General features: G+C 37.9%; 1 protein-coding gene across 1 annotated transcript in view; it reads right to left on the bottom strand.

The window, feature by feature from the left end:
* Nucleotides 1–19,824, bottom strand: part of SYNE1 (spectrin repeat containing nuclear envelope protein 1) — a 436,526-nt gene that overhangs the window by 129,517 nt on the left and 287,185 nt on the right. The window contains exons 94-98 of the mRNA XM_078054564.1: nucleotides 17,759–17,926; nucleotides 17,381–17,542; nucleotides 9,838–10,032; nucleotides 7,569–7,742; nucleotides 4,759–4,950 (exon numbers count right to left, since the gene is read on the bottom strand). Coding sequence (XP_077910690.1) covers nucleotides 4,759–4,950; nucleotides 7,569–7,742; nucleotides 9,838–10,032; nucleotides 17,381–17,542; nucleotides 17,759–17,926 — 891 coding nt within the window. The remainder of the gene's footprint in view (nucleotides 1–4,758; nucleotides 4,951–7,568; nucleotides 7,743–9,837; nucleotides 10,033–17,380; nucleotides 17,543–17,758; nucleotides 17,927–19,824) is intronic.

The raw sequence follows: 19,824 nt of genomic DNA, 5'->3' as shown, positions 1-19,824 counted from the left end.
ACCAGGATGGGGAGGCTTTAGGATAGCAGTTGGAAAGTGAAGGTCCAAGAACCTAGTCTGACCTCTGTTTGGCACACAAATTATTTTAAGGTTTTAGAATCAAATGGCAGTGTTTTAAAATTGGGAGATTATTAGACATAAATCCAAATGTCTCTTCTCTGGAAGATCTAGCAATACTGCCTGTAAATTCTTGTATGACAATAGTTGGAGCTGAGGAACAGCTGCTTGACATAAGACCAGCTTGCCAAGGTCCTGACTGGGCCTGCTTCACTCATTTATATGCCCGTACCAGGCCCTGAGGCCTTGGAATTTGTGCCTTCATCCCTTCACCCCCACCCCTCAAACCTCCTTTTAATGCTGACATGTGCCACCTGCATATCAGGTTGCCCCCTCCCTTCCCACCTGCCCTAAGGGGTAGGGCAAGTACAGCTTTCATTTTTTTAAATTATTATTATGTTCAATTAGCCAACATACAAGTACATCATTAGTTTTTGATGTAGTGTTCAACAATTGCAGCTTTCTAAATAACTATTCCAGATGTGAAACCTTAAAGTCTCTCCCTTTGATTTGGTTTCTTTAGAGACAAGGTTCATTCACATATCACCATTAGGAAAAAAAAAAAAAAAGCACGATATATTAGGTTGATAATACTTTTTTTTAATAAAACCAAGTAAATTACTGTGAACTTTTATAGTTAGAAAATCCTCATTTTGTTAAATTTTAATATTTTTATTTTTTTAACTAAAATTTTAGAAGTTTATATTCCCTACTCCCTAATTTTAATATTTTTAACACTCTTTTTTTTGCTTTAATTCATAAAGTCAGATTGCATGTACATTTTAAAATATGTAAATTTAAAGTAAAAAGCAATATTTTGTCTTTATTTGCATTTATTTAACCAATAGTGAATTAAAATACCTTTTCACATGTTCACTGGCCATTTGTATGTCTCTTCATTTGAATTCTCTCTTCATCTTTTGTCCATATTTCTATTTAGGTGATCTTTTCATATTGATTTACAAAAGATTTGTGGAAATTAAGGGAATTAATTCTTTGTCATGTGAATTATATAGTTTCTTTCCTATTTGTCCGTCTTTTCATTTGGTTACTATATTTTTGGTCATATAGAACTATTTCATTGTTGTGTAGTAGTTTTAAGGAAACTAAAATTCTGTGTGGGGGCATACCGGCAAAGATCCTTCCCATCCTAAGATTTTTTTTAAATATCCATATATCCAGAAATTTTTAGGTTTAAATTTTTATATTTAAATATTTGGTCCATCTGTGATGCTTTTTTTTTTTCTGTAAAGAATGGGATAGGAAATCTAGTTTATCGTATTTCAAGTGGTTCGCCTATTACTTTATTATTATTTTATCCACTGATTTGAAATGCTCCCTTAACCATTAATCAATTTCCCTTAAATACTGGGGTATCTTTCTGGAATATTTATTCTGTAAATTTTTTTGTTCATCCATTTATTATGCCAATGCCAAACTATTCTAATTATTGTAATACTGTATTTTAATATATGGTAAGATTAAATTAGCCCCTCATAACTCTTCACTTTCAGAAGATTATGGTTAATTTCACATTTATTTTATTCCAGGTAAACCTGGAATCATTTTGTCACATTTTATATCACTGTGTTACATTCCAAATAACAAACTTACATGTTAGTAAAGACAAAAATGTCATCTTTAAAATGCTGTATTCCTATCTAAGAATAAAGTTTATCTGCCCATTTTTTCACATTTTTTTCTACTCAGGTTTTAAAATGTTATTTGTTGAGATTCCAAATATTTCATATCTTGTTGATATTACAGGTGGAAAATTATTATTATTTCTCTAAGTTGTTTTCTCTTTGTACACGGCAAAGTTATGGATTCTCTATTTTTTTTTTTAAGATTCATTTATTTGGGAGAGAGAGAGCCAGCAGAGGGAAGGGGGAGAGAAAGAATCCTCAAATGGACTCCTTGCTGAGCGTGGAGCCCAACATGGAGCTCGATCCCAGGACCCTGAGATCATGACCTGAGCTGAAATCAAGAGTCGGATGCTTAACCAACTGAGCCACCCAGGTGCCCCTGGATTCTCCACTTTATTTTTTTTTTTAATAAGCCAGTCATCTTACTAAATTCTTCTATTGCTTCTAATAGTTTTCTGTTGATCAGGTTTGATGTTCCAGGCCACATAATTACACAATTAGCAAAAAGAACTGAAAATATATAGTTTAGTCTGAAAAGAATTGTCATTACACTGAGTAAACAGAAGCAATCAGAGTGTATGTTCATCAAGTTTCCACCACAGTATTGGTATCCTGTCCCCTGCCAGCATCTGACTCAGACAAGAGGTTTCCCTGGTACTGGAGTTCTCAGACCACACCCCACCCTTTTGGCCCTATCTTCTCCCTCCTACACATTTTTCGTCAGGTTCTTTTTCATCATTCTTTCTTCTACTGAGTTATTTCCATCTACATGTAGGCACGCCATTACTCTTCTAATCTTAAAATGTTTCTTAAAGCTTATCATTTCTCTGCCCCTCTTCATAGGGATATCCTCGGTCACTTGTGCTCTCCTCTCCAACCTGTCCACTCGTCCTCACTTTCATTTCAGAGTTGTCTTGGCTTTCTCTACTCAACTGGAATGGCTGCTGTTGAGGTCACCAAAGACCCACACGTCATGCAATTCAGTGGTCAGCTCCCAGTCCTCATCTTGCCCCACTTACCTGCAAGTAGCTTCCAGGAACCAAACTCTCTATCTTCCTCTCACCTCCCTGGTTTCTCCCTTTTACTCTCTTTTGTGGGCTCCTCCTCCACATCTTCCAAACCCAGAGCACTGGAGTGGTCCAGCACTTGATTCCACAACCTTGGTCTTCATCTCTCCTCAATCCTTTGGAATCTTCTCAAGCCTCATGCCTTAAGGACCATCTAGAGGCTGATGACTCCAGTCTAGGTCTCTCTCCTGAATTCCAGCCACTACAGGACACTGAATAGGCATTTCAAACTTCACCTGTCCGAAATTAAACTGTTGACCTAACTACTCTTTCTCCCCCCACATCTGTTCCTCAGATAGTTTTCACCTTCACAATTATCCAGAATCTAGGAAGTTCTTGTCACCTCAACCTCCATATTATGTCTTCTAACCGGTGCCTGAGCTTCCACCCTGGTCCCCTATAGTGGATAAAGGCTGATCTTGTCACTCCTCTATTCCCAATACTCCGGGGTCTTCTTATTTCTCTCAGGGTAAAAACCAAAGTGGGTACGATGCCTATAAGATCCATTGTACCATGTCCCATGTTACCTGTACCTGGCTTCATCTGACACCACTCTCTCCTTGCTCACTCCACTCTAGCCACAGTGGCCTTCTTGAACAGACCAGGTGGGATGATCCCACCTGGGAGCCTTTGCACTTGCTTTCCCCTTTGTGTAGAACTCTCTCCTTCATATCTGCATGGTTCACTCCTTCAAATGTAACCTTAGGGATGCTTCATTGGTCACCCGGTTTAGGACTGCAAATCCACCCAGATTGCCTTTCCCCATCTACCCACCTTATGGTATCTCACCTGTGCCTCTTATCATCTCCTAACTTAATATATAATAATGTGTTTTAATTTTATTTATTGTCTGTTTCCCCCAACCATAATCCTTTGAAGTCAGGAATGTATAAACACAGGCATATAGATATAAATATAGTTATTTTCTACGCTCCTTCGCTCAGTTATATAAAATAGCAGCTGACTCATAGTTGCTTCTCAATAAATGTTCACTTAATTGTTGTATAGGATAATAATAGTAATTTCTAATTTTTACAGATTAAAAAGAGCAAAATTAAAATACTAGACAGTATCAGAATGAAAGATGCATGAGAAGAAGTCTGGGTGAAAGTGTTCTAAGATTCTTACATGGACCTCGAAGAAGATTAAGAAATAAACTTAGAATTTATTAGGTATGAGTGCTAAAGAGTAGATATTGGGGAGAAAAAGCATTCAACCACTTAAAAATAAAGGTTAAAAAGGAGAAAAAAAGAATAGAAAGAGGAGAACAAAAATAAAAAACAAAAAGTAAGATAACAGAAGTCTACACCGATCAGTAATCCCAGTAAATTTAAATGGACTAACCCTGTCCTTTCAAAGTCAGAGATTTTCTGATTAGATAACTGTTTAAAACAAAGTACAGCCAAATGTTTTTTTAAAGAAGCAAATCTAAAACAAAAGGACACAGAAAGGGTGAAATCAAAGGAAAGTTAAAGGATACACCAGGCAAATATCAGCCCCCCAAAACTCCAGTGACATAAAACAGAAATCATTATTTGGGAACATTAAGATCACCACGTGAGAGTAAAAAGGCTCCATTCACCTAGAATATATGACAATATAAGGTATGAACCCTAAATTAAAAAGTCTGAGTATATCTGAAAAATAGAATGTAGGAGAATAAAAGAAAAATATTAAAATGTTATAAAATATCTTAATCTATGTTTAAATACTTTTAAAAATATTCTATTTGCTAAATGTAGGTATTTGTTTTCATTTTCTTTTCTTTTCCTACACCTCAGACTTCAGGTCTACGGATTCAAACAGTCCTTACAAAACTTATTTGGAAATCAATGCCGAAGTGTGTGTAAAGCAGATCCGGGCGTTAAGTATGTATCATTCCCCAACTATTCCTTTAGGGATCCAAGGCACAGAAAAGGCCCAGAACAACGCAGGAGGATTGAGCAGTGCTGTAGCACTGGCTTGCTGCGCGTGGCTGGAGCCCTCACCTGGATGTTGAGCTGTTTGTCATGCAGTGCTCTCTGCAGCTCCAGGAGGCTCCCCTTGAGGGTTCGCAGCTTTACGGCCAGCAGCTCAGCCTCCTCCTTGGTGTGAGCCTTGCCCTCCAGCAGCAGGTTTTCGTTGTGGACTGAGAGTTCTGATAAGGCCACCACCTTCTGCTCTATTTCCACCAGCATGTTCTGGAGCAACAGAAATGAGGATGAAAATTCACACATCTTGCTGGCCTCGGCAAAGATCCTTTCTCACGTCGAAATACAACACTTCCTTAGTCTTTCACCAAAAGAATATGCCTTTGGGTTTTTTCCTACTTTTCTGACAGACCTGAAGAGTAGTTATAGATTTTTAAAAATTCCTTGAGCTTCCTAGTTTTTCTCTTCTTTAAGATTAGATATTATATAATGGAAAACATGTTGGAAAAGCACACGGAAAGCGTATTTCATATAGCCAACGGATAAGGAGAAAAGACCATGCCTTTGTATTATCCCATTATTGCGACTGTTTTATCATTTTAGTGTTAGATTGTGATGCTTATGACTAATAATAGTAAAGATGTCATATGATCAACCCTTTCTTGTCAATTTAAAGATGATTTTCTCTTTCAAGACATTGCTTTTTTTTTGATTGCTGCTCTTATTTCTTGATTTTAATTTTTTTTGTTTTTTATATAATGCACTTTTAACCTTACATTTCTAAAAGTTTTCATAAGAATTTTACTTTCACTTTCTATGACAACTCTCTAGAGCTCAAATAGAGGCTAAGTTTAGAGAAGGAGCAAACTAGCCTCCCTTCTTCAAGGTAAGATTTAAAACAAAAACTAAAAAAGAACAAAATAAAAACATCAAAGCTAAACAAGTAACAATCATTTTATTTTTTGCAGAAATCATTCTGTTCTTATATTCCTTAACTCTGAACTTTTTAAAATGTACTATCTAATTTATATTTAATCAAGTAATCAAGTATTTTACTAATGAGAAAAGATATTTTAAATCAGAAAAACTGCCATCAACTAGTAAGAATATATGTTGGAACCAAAAAATTAGAACTAAATGGAAGCATGAAATGTTTAATGAAATGGAGCTTAACAGATGATTTCCTGAAGATTATTTTTTGAGAAACTAATATAATTATGTGCCGGACAGACTCCTCCATTAGGCACAGCTGACACAGTGCTGAGAGCTCATAATACTTTTAGAGGCCCAATAAAAAACTTAATTTTTATTCTTCTAAAATCAGAAGGAAAAAAATGAAATATAATAATGAGTATGTATTAATAAATCTACCCTGGATCATATTAGTCTTTGTACCAAAGCAGTTATAAAATAAAAATATAATTTTTAGTATTTTTATAGAGGAAGAAGCCCATAGAAGCAAAGTGCCCAGGGCCCCAAAATTCATAATGAGACCCTAGTAATAGCCACACTCCTAATTACACGACTGGCTTAAATACTACATTTGAATTGACTGAGGAACTGCTATATACTTGTGTGATTCCATATGCTTCTAGTTTCTAAAAATGTTGTCAAAATACCATTTCAATACTTCATAAAAACCCTGAAATATATTATCTGAATTGTGGAATTTATGCATAGCTACAAAAATAGAGACATCCAAAAGGGATAGGTGGGAGTAATGGTAAAACATAATTTTGGAATGCTAGTTAGTACATGTGCTAATTTTAAGCACTAGCAGGGAACGTAAAAAATAGACATATCTTTCCAGCAAGGAAACTTTAGAAAAGATGCTATAAAAAACAGAAAACATTCACACGTGGTTCTCTATTCTCTCCCATCCAGGCAGAGAACAACAGTGCTTTGAATACACATAGATAAGCTGCCTAGAGAATTTAAAAATCCAAGTTATAGTGATCGATATTACAATAAGCCTCAAATCATAAAAGGAACGATCAAAATAGCATACTATATATTAAGAAAAAAGATAGTGTTCATTCATTAATGGTTTTTGCATATTTCCTGATTCCAAATAGGAGACATATAAAGTTACACATACTGATACTTAACCCTGCAGATTAGTAAGTCTTTCTAGATACTTGCTAGTTTGTTAAATGAAAGAGCTTCTAGATATACTTCACCCACATGTGAAGTCTATTATGTTGATAATCATTGAAATTCAGTGACTGGTACATGGGACATTATCTAGTCTCTATACTTATACATGTGTTTGCAATTTTCCATAATGAAGATATAAAAAATATTACAATAAAAACCTTAATATCATTAGTCCTTACATTAATTCCAAGAGACCTCACATCAGAGGAAGTATTTTTCTGCTCCAAAAGACAACCTTCTATGTTCAGTCTGTCTGCCTATAACTGACAGTTTTTCCAAGTTGTCCAAACAATATATCAGAATTAGAACCAAAATTGCAACAGAGTACCTAGAGACACCTCCTGTTGTGTTTATCCACACAGTTTATCCACAGTCTGATTCACTGATACTAATTCTTTTCATTGGGTTTGTAGTTCTTACTAGCCACTAAATAGAGATACCATAAGTGTTTTTGGTATTTAGGGTCTTTAAAAAATGTCCTTTAGGAAGCTGAAGATTTTCTAAAGAGTAGATACTACTGGTAAATTTTTTCAAAAGACTAAGTCCAATTTCGGATATCATTTAATCTTTTATAAGGTATTGTTTTTCTACTCTCTAACCATATAAAATATACAGATGGTGAAAAGTCATATATCCGTACCAAGTCTTTTTACTATTACGTTTTCTGTAGTTAAACAATGTACTTCATGATGTTGACATACTCCCATATTCCTTCAAGACCATTTTTGTACCTGGCAGTCCACCAGCTGGGCCTCCATGTCCATAGGCTCTTTGGCTGTGCCCAGTGCGGTGTCCAGAGTAGCCTTAGTGCTCAGGAGCCAGTGGTCCAGCTCGTCAGCCTCACAGCGATACCTGTGCAGAGCCTGTTCCTGCCTCTGCTCCTCCAGCTGGTCATTTAACTTCTCCTAATGAATTAAATAGAATGTAACACAGATCACCATGAGGTCAAGTCATCAGGATTCAGCTCAACAGAACCAGGTTCTTAGTCCTGGTTGTGCATCAGAATCACCTGTGAAACTTAAAAAAAATTAAAAATTAAAAATTAGGGGCGCCTGGGTGGCTCAGTCATTAAGCGTCTGCCTTCGGCTCAGGTCATGATCCCAGGATCCTGGGATCGAGCCCCGCATCGGGCTCCCTGCTCCACGGGAAGCCTGTTTCTCCCTCTCCCTCTCCCCCTGCTTGTGATCCTGCTCTCACTGTGTCTCTCTCTGTCAAATAAATAAATAAAATCTTTAAAAAAAAAAAAAAAAAATTAAAAAAAATACCTATGCTTAGGCCACAACCTGGAGCGATAAATGAGTTTCTGGAAGTGAGTCTCAAGATTGGTATTTGTTAAATGCTTCTCTAATGATTCTAATGTGAACCCAGAGTTTATTTATTTATTTATTTTTTATTTTTATTATTTTTTTAATTTAATTTTATTTTTTTTAAGATTTATTTATTCATTTGAGATACAAAGATACAGAGAGAGAGAGAGAGAGAGAGTATGAGCAGGGGGAGAGGCAGAGGGAGAGGGAGAAGCAGGCTCCCCGCTGAGCCAGGAGCCCAATGTGGGGCTCGATCCCAGGACCCTGGGATCATGACCTGAGCTGAAAGCAGACGCTTAACCATCTGAGCCACCCAGGTGCCCCTGAACCCAGAGTTTAAGCTTCTTGCATAATATGCCTATGGCGCTAGGCAGATAATGTAAATAATGGAAACTGACCAAGGATTAGAACAAAACAATGGTGGAAGACGGTAAATGGCAATAGATACTTTATCTCAATGTCTGGGAAGGTGTAAGCAGTGGTGGGGACAGAGTACCACCATGCAGTTTCAGGCAAGTGATTCCCTACAGGAAGGGGGGGTTCAGTGGTACGAGTTTCTTGGGTGAAGGCAGAAATTCAAATTTTTTGGTTACCTCTCTCAGTTTTCTCAATGATGGTAAATAATTCAAAAAAAAAAAATCCAAGCCAATGAAGTGTCATTTTAAAACTCCTCAAGGATTTCATAGCATGATTAGGGACGGTATTAATGAATTAAAAAATTAATTCTTCAGACAAGTACTGTAAATACCTTATTTTAAAAATTATTTCATTAATAACTTATTATTGTTATTTTTAAATTTCTGGGCTCACATTAGAATCACCAGAGAAGCTTGTTGAAAATAGAGATTAAATAAAGCTGACACATTGATTTTAAGTGTCTCCTAAACAACAAATAAATGAAAATATGATTTGACTAATCTTATAATAGGTAAAGCTGGAAAGAGCCTACACACAATAACAGGTCCGTGTTCAACTGAATTATAGCATAACCAGCAGCTACATAAATAATCTTAAATTCATATAATAAGAAATGTGTTGAGAACTGATCAGAGAAGCTGCTTGACCCTGGAGATACCAGGAGAGAGATACTCTAAAGGTCCTTAAGAGGTTTCCAGTCTAATCAAATTTATAGGAGCAACATATGAACATTACATATGTTTAGGGCCAGGAATTATAACAGAACAAAGAAAAAGCAAAATAACTCATTTTGTAACCCATGTTATCATCACTAAAATTTATCTATTAAATAATGTTAAAGTTAAGGAACATGAGAACCAGAATTACAAAACTATTTTCATGAACTAATGTGCTCAAACTGGCTAAGGGTGACTAAGGATTTATTCTTCAGAGTATTAGTAATACTGGTCATAAAATGTTCTTATTTAAACAGAGCAAACCATTATGCAAACCTTTCACAATTATTCTTCACAAGGCTCACGTCTACCAAGTTTTGCTTTCCACATTCTCAATTTTTCATGCTGAAATGAGTCAGGAAGTGGTGAAAAGACGCATTCATGGCTACACACTGACTCAGTGCTCTATTCACGAGACCCTCCTTGAGACACACACAATACCAGCTTCTTCTGAGTGGGAAACTATAAAAATGTAGATCACGTAAATAACCCGCATGCTTGTCAACACAAGTTGGAGAGTGAAGGTGGATGTGAAGGGCACCTTCAGAGTTACTTGTTACCTCTAAAAGCTGCCGCTTCCCTGAGGCCTTCATCTTGATGGTGGACATTCGCTCGGCTAAGACGGTGAGCGTGGACTGCAAGGCCAGCTGTTCGGCGGGGTCGGACTCGGGAGACTCGGACACCAGCTCCTCCGCAAGAGATGACTGGAGCTCACTGATCTCATCTTGAAGCATGAGAATCTCATCCATCAATGCCTGTGGAGAAGACTGTGGAATCACACTCCTGTATGTATTTTTTTGGCCTGAGGAATCACATCCCTAGCTGAGTCTCACATTGAGATTAGTGAAGATTCTTCACGGGCAAGTCATTTAACCAGCAAACAGGGGTCCCACTAACCTAAGTTCTGAAATGAAAGTACCAGAATGAATGCCAGGACATTTCCGACTTCAAAACCATTTGTGTCCCTAATGTAAACGAATTTGGACAAGTTAATTAATCCTTCTGACTTTCAATTAGGCTCATCTGCAGTCCAAGAAGAGGGGGCATGCTCAGTCTGAGTCTACGATTCTATGTTGAAAACAGAATTCACTACTTTCTTCCTCAACATGATTTTTCCCACTCCAAATTTCCCCGAGTCTGACACAACACTACACTTTACCCCAAAGCTTACATGACACAAGACCAGGGAGATCCGTCACCTGTTTCTATGTTGTCACCCTCTCCTCTCTGTCTCCTGTCCATTGCTGAGGCTTCAAATGCTTTCTAACGCCGAACACTCACAGGGGTGTATCCCTTACCCAGACATCTCTCCTAAATTTTAGGCTTTATATTCAACGTACACATTTCCTGGGTATTTCCAGTGCGATACATACAAAGCCTGCTTCCTCCTCTGTCTTCATCTCAGTGAAAGGTAACACTCTCTCATTGTTCAAGCTCAGGACCTAGGAGTCACTCTTCACACCTCCTCTCCACTCGCCACATCCAGTCAACACCAATTCCTCCACGACGTATCCTGTAGGTCTCCTCTGCCCCCCCCCCCCCAAGTCACAGCCAGCTCTCTTACTGAATTGCTCTAACGGTCTACTGGTCAGCTCTCCTGCTTACGGGCTTACCTGGCCTCTCCAGTCCAATCTGCACAAAGCAATCCGAGTGAACTTTTAAAAAGGTAATCAGATCCTCTCATTCCCCTGCTTTAAAATACTTAGTGGCTTATTGCCTGTAAAATAAGAGCCAGACTCCTTGCCCTACTTGTATGTCTCACCACTTCCCACCCTGCTACCATCCATACTTCCTGCTCGCGACATTCCCGCCTTCTGCACTCACTCTAGGACCTTCAGCTCTTTCAGGCAAATAGCACGCTGATTTCTTTATTCACATCCATCACAACTATATACATGGTTTTTATTTCTCAGGTTTTGGTATGTTATGACTTGCTCTTTGACTGGAATCTTGACAGGAGAAATTCTTATTTAGGATTTGAATGGTGTGTTAGAAAAAACAGGCCTTTTGGCTAAGACCAAGTGTAGAAAAAACAGGTGCTACTATATGAGGGGCCGCCAGGCTTCATCTTTACTAATATTTCATAGTTTCTCATGTACCCAGACTTGCATAGTTCACAGCTCTGCCATAGGACTGTGGGCTTCAGTGTAAGCCCAGGGCCTCCTCGGAGTGGGCTCTCAACAAATACTAGAAAACAAAACAACAAAAACACCTTCTCTTCTCCTAATATCAAGTGTCATCATACTCAATTGATTTTAAAATATTTATATTGAAGTTATTCTATACATCTAGAGAAGTGCACGACTCTTAAGTGTATAGGCCCATAAATTTTCACAAACTGCATATACCCATGTCCTGCCACTCAGATCAAGAAACAGAACAAGGACTCCACAAGCCCTTTTGACTTCCTTCCTGTTGCCACCTCCCTCCTTCCCAAAGATCACCACAGTGTTACCTGTAAACATCACAGATTACTTTTGCCTATTTTGAGCTTCATAAAAATGGAATCATGCCTGAGGTACAGCTCTGTGTCCAGCTTCTTTCCTTCCCTGTCATGATGATGAAAGTTGCTCATGTTGCATGTAGAAAGAGATGGTTATTTTCATTGCTGTATGGTACTCCACTGTCACCTGGTTTGTGGATCTTTTCCAATTAAGTCTTTCTAGTGGGTTCATCGTACTATCTCACTGTAGTTTTGATTTGCATTTCCCTGATGACTAATGAGATTGAGCACTTTTTCCTATGCTTCTTGGCCATCTGGATATCCTCTTTTGGGACTGCCTGCTAAAAATCTTTTGTCCCCTGGAGTCTTTCCTTTTCTTATTGATGTGTAAAGTTGTTTCTATATTTTGGATAGGAGTGTCTGTGTTCCTTTTGGTTCTGTGTATTGCAAATATCTGCTCCCACTTTGTGGCATGGTTGTCCCTTAATAGGAATGACTTCCCTCCTGCTGCCTTTGATAAAATGAAGTTCTTAATTTTATCATAGTCTAATATATCAGCATTTTCCTTCACTGGGAAAGTTAGGGTTAGGTTTGGTGTCTTATTTAAGAGATCTTTGCCTACCCAAGCTCATGAATGTATTTCCCCATGTCATCTTATAGAAGAAGATACTTTAAATAAAGTATGGCCCACGAAATAGTATCAGTCTGCAAAATGCTTGTTACCAATTCACGACAAGACTGAGATACTGTAGATGTCAAGAAACTTTTAAAGCAACGTGACACTGATATGTCCAAGCAGTATCTTATTTTATTTTGCTAAAATACTGGTCTGATGGGTCAGAAATTTCAAAAATTAAGTACTACAGATAGTTTGAGAAGTTCTATTTCAAAACTTTTTTTTTTTTTTAACCTTCACATTTAGATCTACAATACACCCAAACTTAATTTTTGTGTCCCGGGTAGGCAGGGGTCAATTTTTTTTTAAATATGGATATCCAATTGACCCTGCATGACTTATTGAAAATACTATTTTTCATCCATTGTTTTGCAGTATAATATTTGACATAAACCAAGTGTCTTTGTAGATGTCTGTGTCCTTATGGCTTCTAATTCTGTTCCATTGACCCAGTTGGGCTGTCTGTGCCAATACCACACTATCATCATTACTATTGCTTTGTAAGTCGCTCTCTGGTAGGATACATCCTTCAGCCTTATTCATTTTCTTTGCAGTTGTCTTGGCTATTTTTGACCCTTTTCATTTTCAATATATATTTTTATACATTTGCAAAATATTTTAATTTTTTAAAAGATTTTATTTATTTATTTGAGAGAGAGAGAGCAAGCGAGAGTGAGCAGGAGCGCCAGAGGGAGAAGCAGACTGCCTGCTCATCAGGGAGCCCAATACGAGGCTGATCCCAGAACCCTGGGATCATGACTTGAGCCAAAGGCAGGCACTTAACCAACTGAGCCACCCAGGTGCCCCTTGCAAAATATTTTAGAATTAGCTTGTCAATCTCCACCAAAGAACTTGCTGGAATGCTTTAATGAGACTGTAATGAATTTAAAGACTGATCTTGTTTGTTATACATTCAAAATGCTTTTTCTCCAATAAATTATTTTCCACTAATTCATAACCATTTTTTCTATTGTCAAATACATAAAATTCATATTATTTGGTCTCTTTTAAAGGCTTCTCCATAACTAGACTGACCCCATTATGTCTTTTTTTTTTTTTGCACCGATCCTCTGTACGAGCAAGGAGAGCCCCTCACTATCTTATACCATGTTCTCTCCCATTTTCTACTCTGTGCCTTTCTTCACATGTGTTTATATTTATACTGCCTCCTACCCACTCCTGTTGCCACTACAAATTTTTAAGATCTGTGCTTCCCAAAAGACCTGATAGAATTTCCTTTTATCTACTTCCCATCACTGTAACCCACAGTCCCATTGCTTTTTTTGTACAATGTGTTGGTAATTCACCCAAAAAGCACATTTTTAAATCATATATTAATGAGAAAGTGTGTTTTTTTCAGCTGTGCACATAGTAGGTGCTCAACGCATCTAGCTGACTTAATTCTAACTCATGATAGATAAAAGAGGTATCTGAATCAGGAAAAGAAAAAGCCACCTCCTTGAATCTCAGTGGAGTTGACCAAGCCAGTGTGCAGTGAGGACACCAGCTTCTGTTTCAGGCTCACGATGTTCTAAAACAGCTCTCTGAAGGTTCTGGAGTAAGGAGTAAGGGATTCAGGAATCCTGGAACTGTTGGTTTTCAGGGTCAAGCCTCCCTATTCATGCTTCAGTTTACTCTCAAGGGACAGTGGATGTTTTTGGAAGGTAGCTATAGTTTTAAACTTTGGGATCAAGCAGCCAAACTTACCGGAGATGGGGTTTTCTCCTGAGGTAAAATGGTTTGAAATCAGATAGGGGCGGTGGTTGAATGACACTGTGAAAGTATTAAATGCCACTGACTGCGGTGGTTGAATGACACTGTGAAAGTATTAAATGCCACTGACTGCACACTTTAAAGTGGTTAATTTTATGTGATTTGAGTATTTAAACAAAAAGATCCAGCAGTCAAATATGTCTTCACCCCGTAACTCTGTCTCCCCTGGTGACCAGCTCTTCCCTTACAACATCCGACTTAAGACTAAGAGAAGGAGAAGAAACGCACATCCTTGGGTTTCTGACTTGTTTTTACAAGGAGGATATGTGCATGACGCTTCTGTGGTTTAGAGAAGTACCTTGGGCTTCTCTAAAATGACTTACCTCTGGGGAGAACATGAAGTTCATGTTTGGTTTAACACCAACGGTAAACATGAACTTTACTGTGACTTTCAGAACTATCAACATTAGCACAGCTTGTTTCAAACTTGGAGTTGTCATGTATATTGAAAAAGCAAAAACAAAAACAAAATTACCTCAGAGCCCTGCTTACTACCCGTCACAGAGCTTAATGTGGCAAAGACAGCACATACCCACAAAGCATGAACTGCCCATGACCATGAAGGTCCCTATCAAAGAAGGCTTATCACTTAGAACAGCCACAAGTCAGTTTATGAACTGCATTAATGCCTTAGGATTAGATCTACCATACAATTTAGAGAAGATAACAGGAAAGGCACAGCACTCCACCCAAATTCAGTAGATTTAGACAAATGTTTAGAGGAAAATGTAGGAATCAGGATAGCTCTTTAAAGAAACATTAATACTTCCGAGAAAGTGTTGGGAAAGAAATAACAATTTAAGTGTTTCTATTAATTTTTGGAAAATATAAAAAGCATACTGGACTTCCTTACCCACATTCAGCTGGAACTTAGAAATAGTAATTCTACAACAGTTCTTGGAATTTTTAAAATGCCATTCCAGAAGCTAAGAACCAATTTAGACTTTGTGATACCATTAGCTTTTCACGTGGGCAGCTCTGTCCCAGTTTGTAGAACATAGGTACAGACAGCAAAAGTAGGTCAGATGGAAAATTTTAGATTTGTGATCATATGAAAAATATTACATTATATTTTCTTTGCCTCTCATTAGAGCATTAATGTAATTGTTAAGTTCAAATGATGGATAATCATCATGGCATTAGCTGTATCTCCTCACTGCTAAAATTGTTCACATTACCACTCCCAATTTAGAAAGATACAGAAAGTCAAGTAGTTGGCTTAATTACAAGAAAAGTCACAGATTCATTTCTAATATTTAATACTTCGCATTAACGTGCAATTTTGAGTTTTCTCCATTAAGTCCCTTGAAGAAAATAATAATTCTGCTCTACATTGTTCACGCATGTCAGGTAATGGTGACTGGGAGCTAACCTGCATTTTCAGTTAAGATCTCTGGAATGTCAGGGCAGACTACCAGGATCCTGTTCTCATGCAGTTCCTAGATCCTGGGGGGACCCAGTGAAGGATCTTGGTGAGATGTGGTCAGTCACCTGGGACACTAGAATGATGGGCCTTGAACAAAGGCAGAGATGACCCTGAGAGTAGAGAGAGTAGAACTATGTAAACTCTCCCAGGAACCCCTGCTTCTGATCATCTGAGCCTGTGACACTCGAATTCACTCTAATGCAGCCTTTGGATAATGTATGCCAAATTCCTTTTGAATGTTTAGAGGAAACTGTAATCAAATGGAGGTGAATGGTCCTCCCCCTCCAGGCAGAGTGCCACATGGGGCTGGGGGGGCAGAGGAGCAGAGAGAACCCCAGGGAGCACACTGGTGTGACACAGACAACACCTCAGATGACAGTGAGGGGGTGGCAGCTGACAACGTGAAAACTGGAGTCTCAGTTTAAGAGGACGGTGGCACTTGGAAGAAAATTGCATTGTAAATCGTCACCCAAGTCCCTGATTGTCCTCATGTTTGGTTTGGTCCAGGTAAACAAATACTGACTTTAATCTTCTATTTTTATAGCACCCTGCCCAAACCAGACTGACTATGGATGACTTTGGGACAGCAGAAAGCCCCATAGAAGGCAGTTTTACCAAAATAGGGCCTAAAAATGGGTGCTACACTTTGGTCTCTATCTTAAGAAGTCACAAGAGTGTCAAAAACCTGAAACCACTGTTTCTCAATATGTTGTCTCTAGATGGAATGTTCTCATTTTTGTGTTACACTGTAAGGTCCTATACTGTAAAAGAATGAAATTTTATCTTAGGCTATACATATGAACAACCAGTGTATTCCAAGGTTATCCTGGGTTCCAAAAACAAAGTACAGAGTTTCACTCTTAAAGCTGATAAATGTCCCAGTACTTGACAGATACACATATCATATCATGCTTTTATAGCACTTAATTTGCACCTAAAATACCTTTCTTTTCCTCTGCCTTTTATAGGGTCATTACATGCTCCTTTTTTCTGCTTGGGGTCAGGTAATATTTCCCCCATCAGTGTGACTGCATATTTAGGTGAACACCTCAGTACCCTTGGCTCCCAGTTATACCTGATTGTGCATTAATAGCACACTTGATCATACTGCTGAAGCATTAACTAGATTTTAATATATGCACTTTCTTAGCATGCATTTTAAATTGATGCATTTTTAACACTTTTCTGAGTTAGGTTAATGTAATCATCTCTGTTTCTCATGTAAAGCTAAAGTTTTGCCTAGTTTATATAACTTTTTAAAAATTGATTCAAGTCAGGGACAACTCTAAGAGTATAACTTTGAACCCCTATTCTTCAACTGCTTCTTTGTCCACGAAGCCTGAGAATTATTCTCTAGTGATAATGGGAAGCTGCTAGGCACACACTGGCTAAATTTCTTCAAAACAACAATAACCAGAGAAGGGGGATGCGGTGTACATTTTATTCCTACAACAACAGTTCACAACAACAATAAAATAATGTGGCAACTAGTAGGAAATGCACTCTGTGTGATAAAAGTAAAAAAGCAATACCAATGTATGCAGCTTTCCTTAAGTTTAAGGTCTGAATTTCTATCTTCCCCTCTTAGATCCCTCTCTGAAGCAGTGGTGGAAACAACCACCATTTGGAATCTTGTTTACTCTGTAAGAACTGATATTAAAAAAAAAAAAAGAAAGTCAGTCTGCTCTCCCAAACACATGCTTGGCCGCTTGGCTGGCTGATCAGTCAGTCACAAGAGTGCACCTACTTAATCATGCAGGAAACTGAAGTCATTGCTATTTTTACCTGATGTTCAGCCATCTGGCTTTCTGGACTCCTGCCGTGCTCCAGACTCTCACTGAGTTTCATCTCAATGGCCTCCATCTTTGTGGAGATGGACTGGAGGGAGTCCTGGTACTTCTGCTGGCGTTCCAAAGCCTCATAGAGAGTTCGCTGCTTTTCACTGATCTGCAGAAGAACAGGATATTACCAAATGTTTCCTAGCCCCTTATCTTTTAGATTACAACATTTCTTTCCTCATATGACACTCTTACCTCTGTGGCCCAACAGGGGGTATTCAACAGTGTACCAAGTGTGTAAACTCTCTGCATGTGTTGCATAAGACAATCGCTAAGGTAATCCGTGTCTGGTCAACTTAAACAATTCCACGTTTCAGAGACTTACCACATTCTTTAAAGTTTCCCAAGAACGCTGCAGATCATCCAGTTTAGCAGTAGCAGATGGCTCCAGCCCTGGTTCATAGAACTCCTGAGATGGCAATGTGCTGGGGTGGATTCTCGAGGCATCGGTCTGCAACCTCTCGGGAGATAGCGCTTGGTAATAAGCAATGTCCTGTGGGTACAAAGCCCAGTGTTGGATTCAAGAGGAAGACAGAGTTAACATGCTCTGGGTACTGTCTGTCATGTGGAGGAAAGGTTCAGGACTCACCTATGTCCCAGGGGGCTATAAATTATAGAAGTTAGTATAATTCTTGTGACAAGAAGAATTTAAAGATCATATCAAAGCACATTACAGTTGCTTTTGAATTTTGGCTTCTATTAAAAAACAAATGAATTTACCAATATTTCAAGTTGCCAAAACTCATTCTTAGTTTATATTCAGTAAAACGGAAATACAAAGGATTTGAATAGTACACATGTTAAAAGCTTGATTAACTAGTAGGGCAAAAAAAGAGAATCTGAATTATCTATTTCCTAACATGTTGTTTAATGCATTGATTAAAGTTCTACATAATTTTAAAAAGGACTTTATTTATTTATTTTTTAAAATTTATTTATTTTTATTTAAGTTCAATATATAAGACTGATGAATCACTGATCTCTACCTCTGAAACCAATAATACATTATATGTTAATTGAATTTAAAAAGTACTTGATTTAAATAAAATTAAATTTATAAGTCGTTTTTAAGATATAGCCAGATCTTCAGTATTTGTGAGTTCATTATTCACAGAAATTAATTAAAATATTTTAATATTAAATAAAGGAAAATGTAATAACTTAGAAGTTAAAACTACTCTAAGTAACAAATAATAAAAGGGATTCCTTCTAATCAATTCCTGGAAGTACAGTACTTCCAGTAAAGTGACCGATGAAAAATAAAACTTTTGAATATTTTATTAGTTTCTTGGGATATAAGTAACATTACATATTTTATAGTATTCATAATGGAATCTATTCTATCAAGACATGTAATTCATGTGTTTTCAATTGTTTCTATGCTTATTTATGCATATTAATAGAAATTGAATTGGGGAGTAATGTTTATATTCTGGGAATTTCTATTATAAAGTTCACTACTTTTACAATTATACTATTGAAGATAATTATGTATATGAATTTAAAATACCTGAGCTTTATGGATAATAATGTCTTGAAGAAGGTCCCAGCCACTGGGGAAACCAAAGTAATAGCAGGAAGGGGCCTGGCGTTTGGCAGGATTGTGTAGTAGGAGGAGTTCAGACAGGAGTCTGACACCTGAGGAGTCAGGACAACTGAGATTCCAGTGGAAATTCTCCTCGTAAGTAGCTCTATAATTGGAGAAAGTCACTCACATCTCATGCATTGGTTCCCTAATCTGTACAGCACTGGGGAGTTCTGAGGATTAAACGAAGTCATATGTTTGAGTGGCCATGAGGCCTTCTACCTATTTTGTTTTTGTTGAGACTTCCAGATAAGTCCCCAACCTTAACTGAAGGAATGTGGAGACTGGTTCCTCTTCATTTGTCATCCTGTCACCATCCTGAGTAGATTACCTTGCAATTCTCAAGTCTTTGCTTGGCTCATTCCCATTCATGCTCCCCTACTTTCACCCCACTTCAGTCCTCCACACCCTTGAACATGACAGCCTGTCATCATTGACTTGGTTCACCCCATGTGCCCTCGGGGCTATGTCTAAAGTTACTTAAACCCTTCTCTTGCCAACACCTTTGCTTCCTTCTCCCCTTAAACTCTGCTTTACCAACACCTGGAAAATCCCAAGTAGGACTCGATCCAATTTTACTTTCCAGAGTGCATGTGTACACACACACACACACACACACACACACACTCCACACACACGCACAAACAGCTGAAACCACTGAGGAGATACTCCTGAAACTTCTCAGATTTCTAAAAATCTGTCTATTCTCAGACTCACCTTTATCTTACACTTGCCAGTCTCCTTGCTTAAGGATAACCCTCCCACCTACTCCCAGAACCCCATCCACCTTCACTTTTTCAAGGACC

This window comes from Halichoerus grypus, chromosome 9 (assembly GCF_964656455.1).
Source record: "Halichoerus grypus chromosome 9, mHalGry1.hap1.1, whole genome shotgun sequence".
In the NCBI taxonomy this organism is placed as follows: Eukaryota; Metazoa; Chordata; class Mammalia; order Carnivora; family Phocidae; genus Halichoerus; species Halichoerus grypus.
Note: the sequence above shows the minus strand (reverse complement) of the source record. Positions and strands in the feature narration are given on the sequence as shown.